This window comes from Leucoraja erinacea, unplaced genomic scaffold (assembly GCF_028641065.1).
Source record: "Leucoraja erinacea ecotype New England unplaced genomic scaffold, Leri_hhj_1 Leri_216S, whole genome shotgun sequence".
Lineage (NCBI taxonomy): Eukaryota > Metazoa > Chordata > Chondrichthyes > Rajiformes > Rajidae > Leucoraja > Leucoraja erinaceus.
In genome coordinates, this window is record NW_026576117.1 from 27501 (window position 1) to 43761 (window position 16261).

General features: G+C 47.8%; 1 protein-coding gene across 1 annotated transcript in view; it reads left to right on the plus strand.

Annotated features, from left to right (window-relative positions):
- LOC129716352 (E3 ubiquitin-protein ligase TRIM39-like) overlaps positions 1 to 10342 on the plus strand; it is a 16825-nt gene extending 6483 nt beyond the window's left edge. Inside the window, exons 4-6 of the mRNA XM_055666228.1 lie at positions 3229 to 3251; positions 3349 to 3467; positions 9555 to 10342. Of these exons, the coding sequence (XP_055522203.1) occupies positions 3229 to 3251; positions 3349 to 3467; positions 9555 to 10246 (834 nt within the window). The 3' untranslated portion in view covers positions 10247 to 10342. The remainder of the gene's footprint in view (positions 1 to 3228; positions 3252 to 3348; positions 3468 to 9554) is intronic.
- Positions 10343 to 16261: the final 5919 nt, after the last annotated feature.

Here is a 16261-nt window from a genome sequence, read left to right on the forward strand (position 1 = left end):
TCCCTTTTCTCTCCTCCTTCTCTTCTTCCCCTTCTTTTCTTTTTCTTTCTTCTTCCTCTCTTCTCCTTCCTCTCCCTCTCTCTCTCTTCTTCTTTCTCTCTCCTCCTCTCTTCCTCTCCTTTCTCCCCCTCTCTCTCCTTCTTCCTCTCTCTCCCCTCTCTCCCTCTCCTATCTTCCCCCTCTCCCTTCCTCTCTCCTTTTCTTCTCCCTCCTCCCCTTCTCTCTCTTCTCTCTCTCTTCCTCTCCTCTTCTCCTTCCTTCCCCTCCTCTTCCCCTCTCTTTTTCCCCTTCTTCCTCTCCTCTCCCTTCCTTTCTTTCTCACCCTCTCTTTCTCACCTTCTTTCCTTTCTCCCTTTCTTTTCTTCTCTTCCTCCTCTCCTCTTCTTTCTCTCTTTTTTCTCCTCTTCCTCCTTCCTTCTCCACCTCTTTCCCCCCCCTTCCTCCCCCCTTCCTTTTTCCCTTCTCTCTCCCCCTTCTCTTTCTCTCTCTCTTTCTCCTCCCCTCCTCTCCTTCTCCCTTTCTCTCCCCTTTCTACTCCTCTTTCTCCTCCTTCCTCTCTCTCCCCTCTTCTTCTCCATTTCTCTCCTTTCCCCTCTCCCTCTCTTTCTTTTCTCTCTCTCTTCCCCTCCTCCCCCCTTCTTTCCTCTTTTCCCCCTTCTCCCTTTCACTTCCCTCCCTCTCCCCTCTCCTTTCTCTTCCCTCCTCATCTCCTCTTCCTTCCTCCTCTCTCTCTTTCTCTCCTCCTTTCCATCTCTCCCCCTTCTTTCCCCCCTCCTCTCTATCCCCACATCTCCTCCTCCTCTCATTCTCCCTTCCCCCTCCTCTCCCCCCTTCTCTCTCATTCTTTTCTCTCTCCCTCTCTCTCCTTTCCCTCCACTTCTCCCCTTTCTTTCCCCTTCCCTCTTCCTCTCTCCCTTCTCATTGTTCCCTCCTCCCTTCCTCCTTTTCCCATCTTCTCTCTCCCCCTCTTTCCCCTTCCCCCTTCTCCCCTCTCCTTCTTTCTCCTCCTTCCTCTACCCTCTCTTCTTCATCCTTTCCTCTCCTCTCCCTCTTCCCTCTCCTCCTCCCTCCTCCCCTCCCCCTTCTCTTCCCCCCTTTTCCCCTCTCCCTCTTTCCCCTCCTCCCTCTCTTCCCTCCCCTCCCCTCCTCCCTCTCCCCCCCCCTCCCTCCCACCTTCTCCCTCCCCCTTACTCTCATCCCCCCCTCTACCTTTTCCTTCCCCTCCTAATCCCCCTCCCTCCCACCCCCTCTTCCCCTCTCCATCCCCTCTCCCTACCATCCCTCCCCCCCTCCCCCCTCTTCTTTCCACTCCCCTCCCTCCCTCCCCTCCCCCTCCCTCCCATCTCTTCACCACCCTTTCCCATCTCCCTTCCCTCCTCCCACTCTTCTCTTTCCTCCACCTCCCCCCATCCTCTCTCCCTCCAACCCCATCTCTCTCGATTCCCCCCTTCCTCCAACCCTCTCTCACTACCCCCTTCCAATCTCTCCCCCCTTACCTCTCTCCCTCCTCCCCTGTCCCCTCCCCCTCCTCAACCTCCACCAAAATTCACCTGCCTTCCCCCCCTCCCACCCTCCCCATTCTACCCACTTATCAACCCCACCCCCCACCTCCCCCATCCTCCACCCCACCTGCATTCTTCCTCCCCACATTCCCCTCTCACCACCCCCACATCCCTCATCCACTCCACTCCCACCCTCCTCCCCACTCTTCCTCTCCCTCTCCCTCCTTCACCACCTTCCCCCTCTCCGCTTCTACCCTCCCTCCCACACCATTTTCCCTGCTCTCTCCACCCTACCCATCTCCCCCCACCCCCCGCACGTCCAACTCTCCCACCTCTCTACCCCATCCTCCCTCTCTCCTCTCCAACCCCCCACCCTCTTTTCACCCTCCTCACCCTCTCTCATCCCCTCCCGCGCCCCTCTCCTCCTCCTCCCTTCCCCCCTCTCTCTCCTCTTCCTCTCTCCTCGCCCCTCTCCCTCTTTCCCAATTCACCCAACCCCCACCCCACGCTTCTCCCTCTCTCTACCCACCTCTCCCTCCTACTCATCTCTGCCTCCTCACCACTCCGTCTTCACCTCTACCCCTCTCTGCATCTTACCCTCCCCCCCTCAACACAATTTCCCCTCTCCCCCTGCCTCTCTCCACCTCCATCCCTTTCTTCCCCCGCCCCCCTACCGCTATCGCCCTCCCCCCACTCTCTTCCCCTCTCAACCCCTTCCCCATCTCACCGCTCCAACCCCTCCTCCTTCTTCCACTCCCTCTATACCCCCTCCTCCTTCTCTCCCTTCCCCCACCCATTCCCCCTCCCCATCCCTCTCATCCCCTACCCACACAACTCTGCTCCTCCCCACCCACCCTCTCTCCCCTTCCCATCTCCTCTCTCCTCACCCCTCTCCTCCTCACCCACCCCCCCTCTCCCACCCCTCTTCACCCCCATCACCTACCACCCCTCTCCCACGCAAATCTCTCCCGATTCCTCCTCCCCCTCTCCCCTCCCTCCACTCTTCTCATCCTCCCATCTCCCCACCCCGTCTCCCACTCCCCCCTCCCCCCACCTGTGTGTTTGGTGGTTGGTTAGTGTGAGTGTGTTGCTAGCACACCAAAAGCTTTCTTTACCACCCTATTTGCATGATATTCCACCTTCAGGGAACTATGCACAGTTATTCCTAGATCCCTCTGTTCAACTGCATTCCTCAATTCGCTACCATTTACCATGTACGTCCTGTTTTGATTTGTCCTGCCAAGATGTAGCACCTCACACTTATCAGCATTAAACTCCATCTGCCATCTTTCAGCCCATTCTTCATTCATACCGGCTCATGACTGCATTCCTTTCGGTATTCATTGAGGACCACGTTACATTTCAACTTTGATTATTGGTCTCCCCTTCAATTTGAGATATTATTTCATCCCCCATTTAAATCCACCGACAATATTCTATCTCATCATTCCTGATATCTTATCTAGATGAAATCCCACGACCTGCCCAGTCCTTTCATTAAATTCCATCCTCTCAGTTATGGTGTCATTCTCATGAACATTCCTTGTGTTTTCCTCCATCGTTCTACATCTCTCCGGCAATATCCGCTTTCTGTCTGTATGACAGTGGCGATAAGAGTTGGGAAATGGGATTGGTCAGAAGGTTACAGAAATTTGGTGAAATTCCCGCTGTCGGGATGAGGATGATGCATCTCAATCAATTGAGATTTGTGTTTTATTTCTTTTAGGAGGAAGCTGGTCGCAAGCGAAGGTAGGACATTGTCTTGATGGAAACATTGTTCGTTTTTGTGGAACAACTCAAAACATTTCGAATGCTCAATTTATAACCAGCTGTTAAATATTTCCAGTGTCCGTGATGAAGCCAAACCACTGTTGGTGGTAGATTACGCCTTGCCGATTGAAAAGTTTAATTGCTCTGTTTCGTTCAACACCATATTCACAGAAATATCTGAGGACTTCAAGCGAGGTAAAGCTTATACCTTTTCCATTATTCTTGTTTCTGACATCTTTATACCGTACACCTGACACATAACACCTTACAATTTCTCACACAGCCCAGTTTGAACTTCCCCACAAAATCCATAAACACAACGGTCCTGTTCCACTGAAATGATTTCCACGTACCTCGACTCCATACTATCCCCCCTGGTCCAGTCCGTACCGACCTATGTCCAAGATACCTCACATGCCCTTCGTTCCTTTAATGGCCAGCTTTCAGAGCCCCACCCCCTCATTTTACCATGGACGTTCATTCACTTTACACCTCCATCCACCACCAGCAAGGAATTAAAGCTCTATGTTTCTTCATCGACCGCAGAACCATCCAATTTCCCTCTACTAACACTACGCCTAGCGGAGCTGGTTCTCACTCTTAATAACCTCCTTCAAATCCTCGCACTTCCTCCAAGTCCAAGGCCCTATCCCTGAACTCTATCTCCATTACATTGATGACTGCATTGGTTCTACCTCCTGCACCCATACAGAACTCATGGACTTCATCAACTCCACAACCAATATCCATGCTGCAAGCAAATGTACTTGTATCATCACCAACACCTCCCTCCCCTTTCTTGATCTCACAGTCTCCATCACAGGAAATAGACTATCGATAGACGTCAATTACAAACCTACTGACTTTCACAACTATCTCGACTACACTTCTCCCTACTCTGTTTCATGCAAAGACTCTATCCCCTACTTCCAATTCCTGCGTCTATGCCGCATGTGCCGCCAAGATGAGGTGTTCCATACCAGGAAATCCGAGATGTCCTAATTCTTTAGGGGACGGGGGTTCCCCTCTCCCATCATAGGTGAGACCCACACTCGTGTCCCCTCGATACCCCACAGATCTGCCCTTGTTCAACCTCCGCCTAGTCGCAGCTTAGACAGAGTCCCCCTTGTCCTTACCTTCATCAGATCAGCCGCCGCATTCAACACATACTCCTCCAAAGTTTCCGCCACCTCCAACCGGATGCCACCTCCAGCCACATTTTCCCATCTCCTCCCATTTCTAGCTTCCGAAGAGACCATTCCCTCTTGAACCCCTTGGTTAACTCATCCATTCCCACCTAAACCACCCCCATCCCCTGTACGTTCTCCTGCAACCGCAGAAGATGCAACACCGGTCCCTATACCTCCTCGCTTGACTCTGTCCAGGAACACAACAGTCCTTTCAGGTTAGGCAGACGTTCACTTACACCTCCTCCAACCTCATCTGCTGTATCCATTGTTCAAGATGTGGACTCTTATACATCGTTGAGACCAAACGAGACCAGACTGGGCGGTCGTTTCGTTGAACACCTTCGCCCAGTCTGCTTGAACCTACCTGATTTCCCGGTGGTTAAACACTTTAATTCCCCTTTCTATTTCCACACAAACCTTTCTGTCCAAGGTCTCCTCCATCGTCAGAGTGAGGATGCATGTAAATTGTAGGAACAGCACCTCATATTTCCTTTGGGCAGTTTATAGCCCAGTGGTATGAAATAGTGATTTATCTGACTTGAGGTAGCCCCGACATTCACTCCCTCTCTTTCCCTCCCCACCCAAGTCACACTAGTTGCTAACAAGCAGCTAACAATGGCCTATTTCATCTCAGCGTTATTTTTTGCATATCTTCCATTCATTGTTCTTTATGTCTTTCCATCATCGCCTATCTCTCGTGTTTCCCTTATCCATAACCAGTCTGAAGAAGGGTCTTGAACCGAAACGTCACTCACTCCTTCTCCCCAGAGATGCAGCCTGTCCCGCTGAGTAACTACATGTTTTTGAGTCTATCTTCGGTTTAAACAAGCATCTGCTGTTCATTCCTATACATCTTTCTGTAATACCTAGATGCAAAGATTAATTATATTGTGGACTGAAGGGAAACTGGAGATTTGATCTACCACTAAACTCATCAGCTGAGAAGCATCACAGTCGGAGGTTTAGACTCTCCTGCTTTGGGTAAAATACTGCACCTATTCACATTATATGGACACATTATATATAGATATAGATATGCCATTTATTGTCACTATACATGTACAGTGAAACTGAAAGCTGCTCGTACTCAGTGCATACATACAATTTAGCACAAAAAACAAGAAACAGAAAAAACAAAAAACAGAAGGGAGATGGGGGGGGGGGGAATAGGTGCACAAATTCTGCGGCGCTACATACATGTATACATATATACAGATGGAAGTCCGTGTTGGGCGGTGTAGTCAGTGCATGTGTGAATTTGATTTATAGTAGATATAATTCTCGGAAAGCAACTATTCCTGAGTCTGTTTGTCCTGGATTTGATGCACCTATAGCGCCTTCCAGAGGGCAGCAGGTCGAACAGTCCAAACGCAGGATGGGAGCTGTCTTTGATGATCTTCTTTGCCCTGCTAAGGCAGCGGGAGGTGTAGATGTCCATCAGGGAGGGGAGAGGACAGCCAATGATCCTCTGCGCTGTCCTGGTTACCCTCTGAAGCCTCTCCCTGTCTGCCATGGTGCAGCTGCCATACCATGCTGTAATGCAGTATGTCAGCAGGCTCTCGATGAACGAGCGGTAGAAGGTCAGCAGCAGTTTAGAGTCCAGGTTGTGCTTCCTGAGGACCCTCAGTGAGTGCAGCCGCTGCTGAGCCTTCTTGATGACCGCTGTCGTGTTGTCCGTCCAGGAGATGTCAGCAGCGATATGGACGCCGAGAAACCGGAAGGTGTTGACCCTCTCCACACACTCGCCGTTGATGTGTAGGGGGGCTAAGTCGGTGATGTGCCTCCTGAAGTCGACAATGAGCTCTTTCGTTTTCCTGGTGTTCAGAGCCAGATTGTTTTCTGAGCACCAGGTTGTCAACTTCAGGACTTCCTCTCTGTAGGCTGCCTCGTCTCCCTTCGAAATAAGTCCGACCACAGTAGTGTCGTCAGCAAATTTGACGATGCGGTTGTTGTTGTGGGCCGGACTACAGTCGTAGGTGTAGAGACAGTATAAGAGGGGGCTTAGCACACAGCCCTGTGGGGCTGTGTGCTAAGCCCCACGGGGCTTAGCACATAGATATAGATCTTGTACACATCTATAAAAGCATTCTGTTGGGCTCTAAAGAAAAATGTCCCTGCCCGTCCAACGTCCCCTTATAACCCAGCCCATCAGACGTGATGAAATTATCGTAAATCCTTTTGCACCCACTCTAATTTGCTGACTACCTTATTGTGTCATACGCTGTATTTCATATCCTGACATATGAAAGCATGAGGGACAAACACATTCTTCACCACCCTGCCTGTCACTGTTGCATCTTCCATGGCACTGTTTACCTGCAGCCCGTGATCTCTCAATTCTATAAAGTTCCCCGTTTACTGTGTATGTCCTGCCCTGGTTTGTCACAGCAAAGTGCATCACCTCACCTTCACATTAATTAATCCCACCTGCCGTTCCTGAGCCCAGTGGCTCATTTCACAGGGATCCCATTTACTCTCAGATACCTTCCTTCACTCGCCACAATGTCACCAATTTTAGTTCATTTGCAAACTGACTAACCGTGCAACCTACTTACAAACCCAATCGTGTATATAAATAAGGAACAACAATGGACTCTGTCTCCAGTCTGAAAAACAACCCTCTACCAACATCCTCTCACCGATCTTAAGGTAAATGTTGTATACCATCGGCTAGTTCACTCCGGATTCCATGAGATCCAACCTTCCAGAGCGCCCTCTCATGCGGTGTGTAGACGTTGCATCTCTCAGAGGGCAGTGAATATCTGGAATGGTGTGTCCAAGATGGTGGTGGAAAGCTGACTTATTGGATATGTGCAACTTGGCCACAAATCATATTTGATCCAAATTTTAAGATTATGGGGAAAATCAATCAGAAGAGGAATTGGTGCCAGCTTAAACCAGCCATGATAGCATTGAATGGATGGGCAAGCCTGAGGAACCGATCCTAATCCTGCTCCTGTTTTCTTGAGTTCCTATGCTCCCGTGTACCGAAAAATTGACAGCTTTGTCACAGAGGATGTTTCCCCTGTCTGAGGGGTCTGGAAAACGGGCACCATCTCAGAATGTGGGCTGCACCATGTAGGGCAGAGATAAGGAGACATTACTGCATGCAGGGACTGAGGAACCTTTGGAATTCCCTGGACCGGTGGCCGTGGTGACTCGGTTATTCAGTGCTCTTGGAGCTGAGAGCAATGGTTGTAGTTTTACAGAGTCTGGCCCTTCGGCACACCGTCTCCATGATGACATTTTCCCCAGCTATACTAATCGATTTGTCCACATTTCATCGGTATTCTTCTACACCTCACCTATTTAAGTGCCACAAATATGGTGATTGTATCTCTGTAGCATGTTCCAGATATCATCCACTCTCAGATCAAACCAACTCAGATCCACTTTAAAATGCCTTGCTCTCATGACAAACATGCACTCTCTTGATCTGATATCCCTGCATGTGAATACGGTTTTGATAATCTACCCTGCATCCGGCTGCAGATTTGACAACCTTCCCCGCTATCCACAATTTCTGCGTCCTTCACAGACTTACTAATCACACCTCCAACATTCACATCCAAGCCATGGAAATATAACATAAACAGCAAAGGTTGCAGCACCGATCTCCGCTGCACTCCATCAGTCACAGACCTCCAAGCAGAAAAATCATCCTTCTACCGCTACCTTCTACCTCCAACCACCAAGCCAATTTTGGATCCATTTTTCCAGCTCGCCTTTGATTCCACCTACCTTCACTTTCTGGACCAGCCTTACACTGTCATGTTTCACATAGTCAAGTCTCTCAGTTAAGTTCTTTATTGGTGAACGATGAAATCAGTGTGGTCGTGGTTGTACAAACCCATCAAATCACACATGTGAATCACCTCTCTTTCAGTGACCCGACAACCACAAGTCTCTGTTAAGGTCCATTTCTTAAAACAGACAACTCACTATAGGTTAGGTAAACCAACACAAGCTTTACTGATCATTAGCCAGCGAGAGTGCCAGGGATGCAAAGTAATGTATACAACAGATACTTAACCCTCCCGAGCCACCACTCTAATGAACAAAGATATACAGCATCTATTTATAGTCTTTTGGAAACATAGTCACAGGTTTATACAGAGTAGCAACAATGACATTTAACACAAATAAATCATAGTGTATAGCCATTCAAAGTATTCTTGTTACTAATACAATAACTGTCATCTTGTGGTTCTATCTATCACGAACTGTTGATCACAAACTTTGAAACCACAGGACCACAGAAACCACAGTCAGCATTTCCAATTCACTCTTAACAATGCAATCATGATGTCAGCTACCAACCAGCAGGCTTCTATTTGCAGAATCTACCACCTTCTCAGGAAATATATCCTCACTCATTATTGAAATGTTTCTTTTGCTTGGGCATAACAGGAAGCAGCTTGAATGCAGACCTCTAACTTCCTGATTACGCAGCTCTTGTACAGCACAGAATTAGAAAGCTTTTCTTTTCTCAGAACAAAAATAAGTCAAATTAATCTTTACTTAATAAATTCTAATTGTAAAATATGTTGCTATTAACTAGAAAATATCATCTCCACCCATTCTGTCCAACGCCCGATCATTCAACCTCTACGTCCTTCCATGGTCCAAGACACCCCTCCCTCTCTATCACTCTCCACTTAAATAAACAGGTTATTGAACCCTCATGTCTACCCTCATTCACTATGATCATGGCGACTCCACCCCATCCCACACCTCTACATCCTCTATAACAACCTCAAGTTGCTACTCACCTAAATATACTGTTCTCTGACATGCCTCCATATGTGAATAGCCCGCTTCATTCCTAAATCACCATCGCAATCTCGCATTCCTCCTCATTCTCCGCACTCGTCCACCCTGTCCCACCTTACGAAATTTCCCTCCCCGTCCCGAATAAAAACTCCGTGACAGATGTCCACCCGGTGTGGTTGGGGTGAAACCCCGGGCAAGGTGTCAGTTGTCCGCCCGCCTGTGCGTGAGGACGAGCGCCTTGCCCCCCGGTCTCGGGGACACGCTGCCCGAGACTCCCCCCGACCCCGGGGACTCTGTGATCCTCTGCTTCTCCCCCCAGTCTCCGTCACCCTGGATGTGGAAACAGCGCATCCGGAGCTCGAGGTGTCCGAGGATCGGAAGAGGGTGAGACGGGCCCGGAGGAGTCTCCCTGACACCGGGACGAGGTTTACAAACTGGCAGTGTGTGCTGGGATCGGAGGGATTCACATCGGGGAGACATTACTGGGAGGTGGAGGTGGCGGGGAGTGAGTGGTGGAGTCTGGGAGTCGCCGCAGAGTCTGTGGAGAGGAAGGGACCTGTCACACTGACCCCGGAGACTGGAGTTTGGAGGATTAGGCGGCGGGATGACAAGTTTGTTGCAGTCACCGACCCTCCATCCCCTCTCCCCGCCCGTCCCATCCCCGGGAGGGTGGGAGTTTATCTCAGGTACGATTCCGGAACAGTTTCATTTTACGACGCGGACACCAAGTCCCATCTCCACACCTTCACTGGGAATACATTCGCGGAGAAACTTTATCCTCTCCTCTGGGAGTTGGATGGAAACTGGCTGATAATCTGCTCCGGTTCCGCTCCGGGTGTGTATAAGGGTCGGGTCCCGGGATCGGCGTCAGGAGCGGGGCACAGGCTGGGGCTGTGGGGCAAAAACCCGGTGAACAACAGGTCTGCGCTGAACGAACGGCTACAATTTAATCCCCAAATTCCGTGTCGTAAAACCCCAGTGAGCGCGGAAATCAAACCAGGGGCGTTGTAAATGAGGGAAAAGTGAAATAAACAACAACTGAAATCAGAGCTGTCTGTCGATCCGTTCATTTTAACGCGTTAACCGCGTTCAGCAACGGAAAATAAATTACTTTTGTGAAAATATAATGATTGAAACAGGAAATTAGAAATGCGTGCGACAAAGGCAAAACAGTTATAATGGGTGACTTCAATCTACATATAGATTGGGTGAATCAAACTGCAGGGGTGTTGAGGGAGAGGATTTCTTGGAATGTATGCGGGATAGTTATCTAAATCAACATGTAGAGGAACCAACGAGAGAGCAGGCTATTTTAGACTGGGTATTGAGTAATGAGGAAGGGTTAGTTAGCAATCTTGTTGTACGTGCTCCCTTGGGCAAGAGTGACCATAATATGGTTGAGTTCTTCATCAGGATGGAGAGTGAAATTGTTAATTCAGAAACAATGGTTCTGAACTTAAAGAAAGGTAACTTTGAGGGTATGAGACGTGAATTGGCCAAGATTGACTGGCAATTAATTCTAAAAGGGTTGACAGTGGATATGCAATGGAAGACATTTAAAGTCTGCATGGCTGAACTAAAAAAAATGTTCATCCCAGTTTGGCAAAAGAATAAATCAGGGAAGGTAGTACATCCGTGGATAACAAGGGAAATCAGGGATCGTATCAAAGCGAAGGATGATGTGTACAAATTAGCCAGAAAAAGCAGCATACCGGAGGACTGGGAGAAATTCAAAGACCAGCAGAGGAGGACAAAGGGCTTAATTAGGAAAGGAAAAATAGATTATGAAAGAAAACTGGCAGGGAACATAAAAACTGACTGCAAACGTTTTTATAGATATGTGAAAAGAAAGAGGTTAGTTAAAACAAATGTAGGTCCCTTGAAGTCAGAAACAGGTGAGTTGATCATGGGGAACAAGGATATGGCGGACCAATTGAATAACTACTTTGGTTCCGTCTTCACTAAGGAAGACATAAATAATTTGCCGGAAATAGCAGTGGACCGCGGGTCAAAGGAGTTGGAGGAATTGAGTGAAATCCAGGTTAGCCGGGAAGTGGTGTTGGGTAAATTGAATGGATTAAAGGCCGATCAATCCCCAGGGCCAGATAGGCTGCATCCCAGAGTACTTAAGGAAGTAGCTCCAGAAATAGTGGATGCATTAGTAATAATCTATCAAAATTCTTTAGATTCTGGAGTAGTTCCAGAGGATTGGCGGGTAGCAAACGTAACCCCATTTTTTAAGAAGGGAGGGAGAGAGAAAATGGGGAATTACAGACCAGTTAGTCTAACATCGGTAGTGGGGAAACTGCTAGAGTCCGTTATTAAAGATGGGATAGCAGCACATTTGGAAAGTGGTGAAATCATTGGACAAAGTCAGCATGGATTTACGAAAGGTAAATCATGTCTGACGAATCTTATAGAATTTTTCGAGGATGTAACTAGTAGCGTGGATATGGGGAGAACCAGTGGATGTGGTGTATCTGGACTTCCAGAAGGCTTTCGACAAGGTCCCACATAAGAGATTAGTATACAAACTTAAAGCACACGGCATTGGGGGTTCAGTATTGATGTGGATAGAGAACTGGCTGGCAAACAGGAAGCAAAGAGTAGGAGTAAACGGGTCCTTTTCACAATGGCAGGCAGTGACTAGTGGGGTACCGCAAGGCTCAGTGCTGGGACCCCCAGCTATTTACAATATATATTAATGATCTGGATGAGGGAATTGAAGGCAATATCTCCAAGTTTGCGGATGACACTAAGCTGGGGGCAGTGTTGGCTGTGAGGAGGATTCTAGGAGACTGCAAGGTGACTTGGCTAGGCTGGGTGAGTGGGCAAATGTTTGGCAGATGCAGTATAATGTGGATAAATGTGAGGTTATCCATTTTGGTGGCAAAAACGGGAAAGCAGACTATTATCTAAATGGTGGCAGATTGGGAAAGGGGGAGATGCAGCGAGACCTGGGTGTCATGGTACAAGTAGTGGATTGCTAAATTAGCACATTTCAGAGATGGGGGTCGTGGAAACGGGACAAGTTAAAATTGAAGGTAGGCATGCAGGTGCAGCAGGCAGTAAAGAAAGCGAATGGTATGTTAGCTTTCATTGAAAAAGGATTTGAGTATAGGAGCTGGGAGGTTCTACGCAGTTGTACAGGGTCTTGGTGAGACCACACCTGGAGTATTACGTACAGTTTTGGTCTCCTAATCTGAGGAAAGACATTCTTGCCACAGAGACGGTTCACCAGACTGATTCCTGGGATTAAAAACGGTTAGTTTTTGCACTGTAAATAACTGCAAGTCGGGATGACTTCATTTTTCTTAATCTTTGGAACTCTGAAGTAGGATAGCTGTGTCTGACGGTCACCCCGACTTGCACAGTTATTTACAGCGCGAAAACTAACCGGTTTCGCGGTTTTTAACAGGTTTGAAAAGACGCGTTTCTAGCATCAATAATATGTACAACAACTGACGTATGTACCCCAGTTGGATTTTGCGGCTCCGTGCGTGAAGACATATGACCCAGTGACCTTTCGTGAAATCACCCTATTGAAGTGATGTTATTTTGCAGACTAACATCATGAACAATTCATGATAGGAAACACTGATGTATTTAATTTCAGGGAATGAAATTTACACGAAGCTTATTTCAAATGACATCCACTTTCTGGTCAGGGCTGTGATTGACGGGACTGAGCTCCGCCTCCTCTCAGACGGGCCCCGCCCCTTTCATTGATTGTGCCGCCGCCGTTTCGCGCCCGTAACCCCATTGACCACGGGTTGAGCAGCAGCCGCGGCGGCTCCACAGTTCCGGGTTCACCCAGGTCCTAAAGCCCGTCGACACATTGTTGTGTCCCGTGTGGGATCTGCCTGCCTCTCTGTAGAATGTGGAAAACCTTGCTTGTTTCTGTTGCAGCCACGCCCTCCCTCGCCGCTTTCTCAGCTACATCGTGGCTGATATTTGAGGCATGTAAGAACATTAAAAATCATTTGGACAGGTGCATGGATTTGAACGGATGGGGGAGGGGGGGGGCAAACGCGGCACATGGGACTAGCTTAGATGGGGCATCTTGATCAGCATGGAACAATTAGAAACATAGAAACACACTAGACAAAGTGGTATCCGTAGGGTCCCAGCATCACACGGGAGGGCTGGTCACCCAACGCAATATTCCACCTCTCCACCAATTCCAATAAAGGTGGCCCAGTGGAGGGGGGAGGGGGGGGGGGGGGGTTTCTTCGTTGCGCTAGTATGGGTGTTGTGCGACGAAGATACTGGTTTCCAGAGGGCTAGTATAGACAATGTGGGCCAAATGGATTATTGGGCTGGCAGCACTGTCACTCGGACCTGCCAGGCTGACGACTGAGAAACTGCCAAAAATTGTGCCCAAAATATTGGGCTGATAGTTCATTCACTTACGGCTGGTGAGCTGGCAGTTCACATACTCTTGGCTCGTGGGTTGGCAGTGCAGTCACTAATGTCTTGTTCCCTGGCAATTCGCTCAGTCATCCCTCCTCCCTTCACCCCCTCCCCCTCAACTCAGCTCCTTGCCATTCCACTCCCCCCCACGCATTCAGTGCATCTCTCCACTACCTCCCCCCATGCACTCTTAGTGGCTCTCCCACAGATCAGCCGTTCCTGCCTATTAGGTTCCCATTTTGATGAAGAACACACAGAAATCAAAAGTGCAAATAGGATTCATTAAAGATTAAAATGTAAATGACTTAAAATATAAGAACAATTTGAATGTTAAAGATGATAATTATTACGTTATTTCTTGTTGTGCATCTTGTTGCGTTCCGCTGCTCACTGCCTCTTGATGACTATTTTCTGTTGGAAAAAAAGACAATTTCAATATAGAGAAATTCGGCGGTCAAATTTTAAGAAAGAAAATCTGTGAATTTATCTAAGAAGTCATCATTCAACGAACCACGCTTTGAAGGACACCATTCTTGGTCGATGTGCCATCCTTCAAGAAAACTTTGACAACTCCCTTCATCTTTCCACGGCTAGCAGCCACACATAGTTGTCCATGCTGAAATATCGGTTTGTCGAGGTAGATCAACACCTTCTGCATGTGTTTTCCTTGTGCTTTATGAATCGTCATAGCAATGACTTCACAATGACTTCAATTACTTCACGTCAAAATGAGTGCAATCCTAGGAATGAGGACAATGTCATATTTGAAGCCTCTCACGTTGATTCTTGCAATGGTCAGATTATTGAGTAGCTCTTTCACAACCATCCCTGTTCCATTGCATAATTTGGCGGCTCCAAGTTTCTCATAATATGATTGGAGATCAATCATGGTTTCAGAGGGGGAAAGGAAGAGAGAGTGCTCACACTACCACCAGGGCTTTTATACTAAGCAAGCCCCCTTTGGTGGCTACCGGTATTACAATAGGTGTATGATATCTCTTAAAGGGGCATACACCACAATCCTCCCCCTTTAAAACCCTTAGTTTTACACAAAAACTAAGGGGAAAAGTACACCATACCTACAACAGATCATATAATAGATGACAAAATTACATTATCACCATATATTTTGCAAGCACAATATAATAACACCATCACCAATACGTGAGGGAAAAAAAAACAAACACACACAGGAAACATCACTTAGTCAGTCCCGTATTCAATGTCAAAGTTCATCAATCAACCTCTGTGGCGGCCTTGATATTCTGGTTGAGCGTCTTAATCCAGATTCTTCAGGCGAACACCACACTTCCGAGCTAGGGAACACCTGTTTTGGTATTGCAACCACCTGGTCAGGAACCTGTACTGCTACTTTAGCTGGTGAAATATCCAACGAAGGCATATGTGCTTCTTTGGCAACTAGAACAGGATAACAAGACATAGGCACAATAGGTTCCAATTCCTTATTCGACCATTGGCCCCCCATTAATACTGGCTGATCCGAAGCACTTAACCGAGGTTCCAGATGAGGAGCAATAGTAGACTGTACGAATTGATCCACATGCCGGCGAATCTGGCCATCGGCCGTGTTGATTGCATACATTAGAGGTCCTTGTACCTCCGCAACAACTCCCGGCTGCCATTTCTGGTTTCTATAATCGCGGGCAAGTACAGCTTCACCAACCTGGAAACTCCTGGTAAGACGTTGAGGTGCACAATGGAACACTTTCTGTTCCACTTGTCTTCTAAGATCAGGACGAACTAAGTCCAATTTGGAACCCAACTGTCTGTTGAAAAACACCATCGCAGGTGATTGACCTGTTACAGCATGAACCGCATTTCTATAGTTGAACAAAAAAATTGTCCAATTTATGTTGCATAGGCAGATCCTCATGTTTCATTGCTTTAAGCGCCTTCTTAAAGGTCTGTACAAAACGCTCCGCCAGTCCATTTGTTGCTGGATGATAAGGTGCCGACGTATAGTGTTTAATGCCATTAGTCTTCAGAAACTTCTTAAAGTCTTCAGATACAAATTGAGGCCCGTTATCCGAAGGCATAAGGATTATTTGTTAAGGCAAACCATACCTTGCAAAAATTGTTCGTAACGTCGCAATCGTCTTCTGAGACGTAGTCGAGGACATCTTTATAACCTCTGGCCATTTCGAATGCGCATCTACTACCACCAGGAACATAGACTCTTGAAAGGGTCCTGCATAATCAATATGAACCCGTTTCCATGGACTAGACGGCCATTCCCATGGATGGATAGGGGCCAATGGAGGTGTCTTCTGCTCAAGCCGACAGCCAGAACAATTTTTGGCCAATTCCTCAATCTGGCCATCAATACCTGGCCACCATACATATGCACGAGCCAGACTTTTCATTTTAGTGCATCCTAGATGACCAACGTGTAGTTCCTCCAAGATTTGTTTCTGTAACTTTTGGGGGATCACCACTCTAGAACCACACATCACGGTACCCCTGCACGTAGCCAATTGTTCTCTTCTTGCTGAATATTGAGGAAAACGAGAATTTCCTTCCGCTGGCCACCCTCGTACTGTTACATCATATACCCCTGAAAGAGTCCTATCATTCCTTGTTTCACGCTCTAGA